This window comes from Neolamprologus brichardi, chromosome 6 (assembly GCF_056152115.1).
Source record: "Neolamprologus brichardi isolate AB-2024 chromosome 6, ASM5615211v1, whole genome shotgun sequence".
Lineage (NCBI taxonomy): Eukaryota > Metazoa > Chordata > Actinopteri > Cichliformes > Cichlidae > Neolamprologus > Neolamprologus brichardi.
The window spans coordinates 11270289-11277873 of record NC_142109.1 but is presented as its reverse complement, the minus strand read 5'-3'; the positions used below and the strand labels follow the sequence as shown (position 1 = coordinate 11277873).

Sequence of the window (7585 nt, the reverse complement as noted above, 5' to 3'; positions counted from 1 at the left end):
GGTTTGTTGGATTAAGAACTAAGGGCCATCTAATTCAGTTATAGTCAGAAGCAACGTTTATAGCCAGTATCTCCAAAAGTGGGCAGTTAACATCAAAACAATTTCGATGGATAAGTAGCACTAGAGGTTGGACTGTCCTTTAAATTAAAAACAGGAGAGCATTCATTATTAGAATTCTTTTAATACTCATCATTTAGAACAGTGAAAAAGGAAGTAGTTCAGTACCGATGCACATTTGTCATTGTCAGTGTGCAACATGTCAGTCATGTGGTGGCAGATCATTAAGTTCCTCTAACTTAACTGTTATTGACGCATTTGACAAGAGTGAGCTGGAATTGACACATTTAACAAATAAACTGACATTTTGGTTGTGTTGCACGCACACGCACACAGGTTTCCTAAGCCCAGACTGAGATTAACTTATAGACTTGTCCTAAAATACAAATAATTAAAGTGGAAAAACAAAATGAGGCACGTTTCTCTTTTTTATTAGAAGAGAAAAAAAAGGATTTGGGATTCTCAGAGTTGTAAGTATTACTAAACTGCTTGCAAAACAAATGCTGGAGTGACATGACACTGGATCAGGTGACTGGTTGCTGTACAAAAGCTTAGAGTTTTATCCAAAGGATCAGTTGAGTGTCTCTGTGCCAGGAAGCACTTCCAAACTGATCAGGATTCAGTGTCTAGAGGATCACCACGGCATGCATGGGTTTGGGCAGTCCCTGATGTAGGACTCCAGCTTGCCTTCAGAGACCTGCATCAGTGTCGTGTATGTGGTCAACTGGAAAGAAAGTAAATCGAGGAGGAGAAAGTCGTTACAGCCGATCAAAGTACAGTAGTCTTTAATTTTGTAAGTCCCGGCAATCATAAAATGCTCACCTTATTCAGGACTGGTTTGGTTGACAGCACATCATACATAGTCTTCACTGAGATGTTCTATTTAAATAAAACAAAAGAAATGATCAAAAGGTGATAAGAGACTCAGACCTAAAGCCAGGTTTCTGACAGAATTCTGTCAGTTCTGGACAGGAAGTGGGCGTCTTCAGTACTCACAGCCTGTGTGGTCTGATTCATGCACTTCATGCCCGGAGTCCTGCGGTCATCCAGGAAGAACGGGTCCTTCCAGTGGTCGTAGTTTGTCTCCAGGACGTACCACCGGCCCAGCTTCAGATCAATCCTGAGGAACAAGAGGGTCAAAACTTCAGTGTGTGACATGCAATAACAGCAAGTAACTGGACTGTTTACCATCTGACCTCAGCTGCTAGTTAAGCAACAAATCATGAGAGCATGAGGAAAGCAGCATCACTGACTCATGATCCAGTACTTTTGCTGTGTGTTGGATTTTAGCACCTTAAGCAGTGTACAAACAGGAAGCAATACACTTGTCACGCATTGCTTTAAAGCTGCCAGCCCGTTGCTTGCAGATCAGGATCTGGGTACCTCAGTGACCCTCTAATGTATTTATCAGTAGGTCATATATTGATCAACGGTATTATCCATTCTTACTGGTAGTCTCTTTAGTCGCTTGCCTGAAGGTTTACAAGTAACCAAAATAATCACTTTCTATGGTCTCTAGATACCAAATCGCCACAGATCTACACTGAGATTTTTGCAGGACTTCATGAGGGTGATCTATCATCCCTTTATCCAAGAATACAAGGTTCTGTGTTGTTCAACACACTTATTTAATATTAAGTGGCCTTGATCTAGGCAGCGGTACTTACTCCAAGATATCAATGCTGAGCAGCCTAGACCTGGTGATAATGCAGCCCTGTCCTGTGCTGTTTCCTCCAAGGATGAAATAGGCTGGAGCGAGCAGCTTGGTCTGAGCCAGACGACTTTTAGCTTCCTCGTAGCTGGAGAGGGAAAAAATAAAAATAAAAATATTGTTTCGCAGAAACCGATTCACCAAAGAAACTACAATGCGCTTTAACTCAGTTCTTATGTTGTAGTGAAATTTTCTTTCCAATGAAAGAATTTTATTTTCTAATCATTTTAATATGATTTCTTTCATTGATTTATAATCTGATATTCTGGTATTCTTATGCTTTATTTTTCAAAAACTCAAAAGGAGAGATCATCGCTAAAAAAAAACTAATTTATTACTAACAGTGCCATCGAAATCCCTAAGATGTATCAAACAGTGGATGCACTGCGTACCAAATAACAGCAAAACACAATCTTCTACTTAAATCTACTTTTGTCTTGTTATAGTCGGGCACTGCAGCGTTTCACTGCCTCCCACTTCTACACATTAACACAAAAAGGCACACTGTCTTGGTGCTCATTAGTGGCCAAAAAACTGCTTTAAGTATCAAAGAATACCTGGTTGAATTTTCTAGGACTGATCGAGTGAGAAAGCTCATCCACATCCCATCTCTTTGTCCCAAGATCCACTCCAGGATTCCTGCATGAGAGCAGATCGACACGTTGACAAACAATGACAAAACATCTGATCTTGAACATGTGTAGAACCCCAAAAGCTCACCAATGTATCCTCCGTCGAGGCTGAAGCGCTCGTTCATAGTCAGGGTGAAGATGTTCTGCAAGAGAAACTTTCCTTTTAATCTTCTGTACTTCCACAACTACAAAGAGCATAGGCAACTCTGCTGCCTTAAATAATGTTTTATGCCGATTGAGTCCTCAGATGTGCTACTAAATGACTCACAGGCTTGATGCCGGTGAGCATGCCAACATAACCGGCAAAGTTTGTCGACTTGAAGACTGTCTGGTTGTTTCTCTTGAAGTCGAGGTTGACCACGAGAGGCTTCAGCCTCTCGCTAATGATCCACGACTTGTTCTTCACGTCCCAGCTTTGAAGAAGAACACGCTTTTTTAACCCATCTGAGGCAAGACTTGGCTTAAAATTTGAAAACTGTGAAACTGATAAACTTACCCCATAAATAGACCAAAGTCTAAGTTTCTGCCATGAATGAGGTTACCTGAAAAAAGCCAAAGCCCAACAGTGTTTCAGTTAATTATTAACAAAAAAATAAATAAATAAAAAATCACTTCACTGACTCCAAAAATCAGCCACTTACCCTTTTCGTCTTCTGCAACAATCGACGTGCACACGGTGAACACCTCGTAGAAGATGTTAAACAAGACGACTTCACCTAAGAATGATGAAAACAGAGATTATTTGGATATCCTCTTTCGCTTACTAGAGAGTCGACTACTTCAATTCATTTATTTACCAAGAGGAACCCCTGAAGCGGCTGCGATTCCTCTGATTTCTTCATTGAACGGGCTTGGAAGTGTGTCCACCATTAAAGGCTGTGAAACATTGCAAAGGATTCAATCAGAAACACTTGAAATGAAGTTTAAAAAAAAAAAAAGTATATATCAAGGAAGTGGGAGAAGAGAAGACAGCACTCACCAGTGCAATGTCGACCATCTCTATCAGCTTTCCGCTCGGCACTAAAGCGTCAGCCAGCTCTTTGATGGCTTCTATCATGTTGACCAGCTGAAGAGAATAAGATCACGATTTTAATGCACTTTTTTTTCCTGGGACTTGGAGCATTATTGCGAAGTGTTTTCAAATGACTCTTACATCTGTTTTTTTGTCAGTAATCACAGCCGACCATCTCTTGCTGGGCGGTAAGTCGAGGTCCACTGTGTACCAGCTCACGGCTCCTTTGAACCTGATTAGAAAGCAAAAGATTTAAAAATGACACTACTCCCCTGCTTTTAGTGGTAAGCCTCCGTTCACAGCATTATTGTTCATTGCAGCTAAGTGAGTTCTAATACATTACTGACTTGGTTAAGAATTAATAAAGTGAGTGCAAAGCTAGTCGAAGATATGATGACATAAATGATAAATGGCTGGATAAAACGACTTCTTTCGGTTAGAAAGAAGTCGTTTTTTTTGCCCCGTCTCCCTCCCCTCACTCCAAACTGGTAATGGAAGATGGCCCCCCCTCCCTGAGCCTGGTTCTGCCAAAGGTTTCTTCCTGTTAAAAGGGAGTTTTTCCTTCCCACTTTCATTAAGTGCTTGCCTAAAGGTTGATTATTAGAATTAAAGCACCTTTGCAGTTGTGACTTGGCGCTGCATAAATATTAGTGAATTGAATTGTCTTTTTAAATTCCTGGGTAGGGGAGTGCAGACATCTAAGGGGGTCCTCATCAAAACTTGTTGGGCCTGATTACTGAAGAATGGTGGCAAAGAATAAATCTTACACTTCCCTTATAGCCAGATCTTTAAAACTCTGTGGATAAAGTTTCAAAGGTGAAGTATCTGATGCATATGTGTTGTCCTGATCCCTGCTATCTATATTCATTATTGGCAGTTTTAGCTTTAGTGTACAGTTAAGACACACACACAAAAGGGAAGAAAGCTCGCCCAGAGCTCACTTAGGGTCAATGGCAGTAATAAAATTGCATAAAGAAATAATACAAAGTATTGTCAACGGATACATGTGCGGCTAACAAATTTACGAGGAGTAAGTGAAAGCAGCAGAGCTCATTACGAAGCAGGGCTGTTATCAAACACAGCAGTGACTCAGCTACCAGGCGAATCACGGAGTTTCTGTAACAACTCAAAAACATTAACATGACAGCTACACAATAATGTGACATACGTGGGGCCTTTCGGTGGATACATGTCCGCCCGACAGTCTTCTGTGTACTGCAAACACACGAAAGTAACAGCAGTAAATAAGCGGGAGAGAAGGACACTGTCTCTTATGGTTCAAACATCACTGAAAACAATGCAGTCAGACAACAGTCGAGCTTTGATAACACAGCGTGTTAGTGTGGTTAGAGAAATCTCGCTTACCGGAGGCACAAACTGTGTCCATACGACACAGAACGAAGCCGCTAAAACGAGAAGCACACCGGGACCCATTTCAGAAGATCTCCCTCAAACCGCTTTCTAATGTCCAGCTCGGTTTGTTGTTTCGTTAAGTTTACTGCGGAAGTTCCTGCTGTTTATCCCATGACGGCGAACTGACTTTTGCACAGCCGAGGGGAAACAGGAAGAGCTCGAGAATGTATTAAACGCCCTTTCCATTAATAAATGCAGGGAAACACGAATCCCACACGTCTTCTGTGTGGATAAAACAGCACAGTTAAAATGGCTTTTGGTTGCCAAGCGAGAGACGAGAACAAAGCAATTACAGAATAATTAAAGTGTTATAAAACACCCCCCCCCCCCCCCCCCCCCCAATGACAGGACAGTGGTTGTTTCCATACGGAAGCGAAAAAAGACACCCGTGATGATTTGCATTTATCATTCTCATGTGACAGCCAGTTATACACGAATATATATGTATATATCAAAAAATCCCGTTACTTTCCTGATTACTTATTTTCAAAAGTATTTAGTTACTTTATTACTTTGTTACTTTCTAAAAACGTGATGCACAACCTGAAAACGTTATATAGCAATAGACCTTTCAGCCCAATTCTATTTTTTCTGCATAATCCATTATATACAATTAAATCAAATGAAAAAGTCTTTTTATAACTTGTTTTATTAGTTTGAATCTTTTAACTTTTTTGCATCAAGTAAAAATGAAATTATATGAAACATTCTCTGACTTGAAGAAAATTTTTCAACATTTAAACCTATTTTCTCCATATTCCAGCATACAAAATAAAATAATTTTACACAGCAAAACATAAATAAAGTCAAAGATTCAGGACCACTAAGTACTGTTGCTCTTAAGTCTATTTTCACCTGCAATAGTAATCCCTTACTTTACAAATTACTTGAAAAAAGTAATCGGATTACAGTAACTCTGGTCATAAGTGGCTGTCACATGAGAAAAATAAATGCAAATCATCACACGTGTCCTTTTTCACTTCCGTATGAAAACAACCCTTGACCATGTATATGTATGTATACATACATATATACATATATATATATATATACATATATATATATATATATATATATATATATATATATATATATATATATATATATATATACATATATATATATATATATATATATATATGTATGTATACATACATATATATACATATATACATATATATACATATATACATATATATATATATATATATATATATATATGTGTATGTATACATACATATATACATATATATACATATATATATATATATATATATATATATATATATATATATATATATGTGTATGTATACATACATATATACATATATATATATATATATATATATATATATATATATATATATATATATATATATATATGTATGTATGTATACATACATATATACATATATATACATATATATATATATATATATATATATATATATATATATATATATATATATATATATATATATATATATATATATATATATATGTATGTATGTATACATACATATATACATATATATACATATATATATATATATATATATATATATATATATATATATATATATATATATATATATATATATGTATGTATGTATACATATATATATATATATATATATATATATATATACATATATATATATATATATATATATATATATATATGTATGTATACATACATATATATATATATATATATATATATATATATATATATATATATATATATATGTATGTATACATACATATATATATATATATATATATATATATATATATATATATATGTATGTATACATACATATATATATATATATATATATATATATATATATATATATATGTATGTGTGTGTGTATATATATATATATATATATATATGGTCATCTATTTATAAGAAAATTATCTTATGTGGCTTCTTCACCATTTAGTTACTTCATTGCCAGTGTAAACAGGAATCAAAGACGTTTGACAGGCCTGTATTATTCCTTTGAGGCAGAGCTCTTGTGGTCAGTGTGCATTTTCTGTAAAGGTTGTGCAACAGTGGAGCTCTATACAAACTAGTATTAGACACCAGACCATCTACAGCTTTTATACACAGTTTAAAAGATGTTTGATTGATAATCACTTTTGTCACCATTGATTTCATCCTTCTATGGTTTCTGTTTTATATGTCTGTTATTTTGCTTTCTTTTCATCTTTGTAATGCTGACAGTTTTTTTTCTCAAGGTTGTTTATAATTCTGACTACAGGTAGGGACTATGGATAACAATTAGGTTGTGGCTAACTCAACAAGCGAGGATACATTTCAGAAATGTTTGTATTCATTTTATAACTAATTCTAGACTAGGTTTCATTCACACCAATATTTTGCACGTGAAAATGTGTAATATCTATGCCCCCATAATCCTTGGGCATGTGCCCAGTGTGTCCATTTAGTAATGCATCAATAGGCCAAAAGGATAAATGCCTGCAGTGGAGGGTAAAACACATGCTGAGTTGTGTAAGTGAATTCACTTCCTCTTTTGAGTTGCATTCATGTAACCTTGTTGGATAAAATCATTGCAAATACTGAAGCACACAGAGTACTGTCAAACTAAGTTATGGATTAACGAATTAGGTATTGCTGCCCTATAGTTAATTTCCCACTAAATAATCTTCATAGTTCACATATTAAATACAACTATACAGGCCATTTGATTCCTATCAAAGGTTGCAAAAGCATTCCACAAACATTAGACA

General features: G+C 35.8%; 1 protein-coding gene across 1 annotated transcript; it reads right to left on the bottom strand.

Annotated features, from left to right (window-relative positions):
* Positions 1-161: 161 nt before the first annotated feature.
* On the bottom strand, positions 162-4936 carry asah1b (N-acylsphingosine amidohydrolase 1b). The gene is made up of 14 exons (XM_006796107.3): positions 4778-4936; positions 4581-4627; positions 3554-3644; positions 3380-3466; positions 3198-3276; positions 3042-3116; positions 2897-2942; positions 2669-2813; positions 2489-2543; positions 2326-2407; positions 1725-1856; positions 1054-1177; positions 880-936; positions 162-781 (listed from the first exon to the last, which is right to left on the bottom strand). Exons 1-14 carry the CDS (start codon positions 4844-4846, stop codon positions 692-694), a joined length of 1179 nt encoding a protein of 392 aa, XP_006796170.1. The 5' UTR covers positions 4847-4936; the 3' UTR covers positions 162-691.
* Between the last annotated feature and the right edge of the window lie 2649 nt (positions 4937-7585).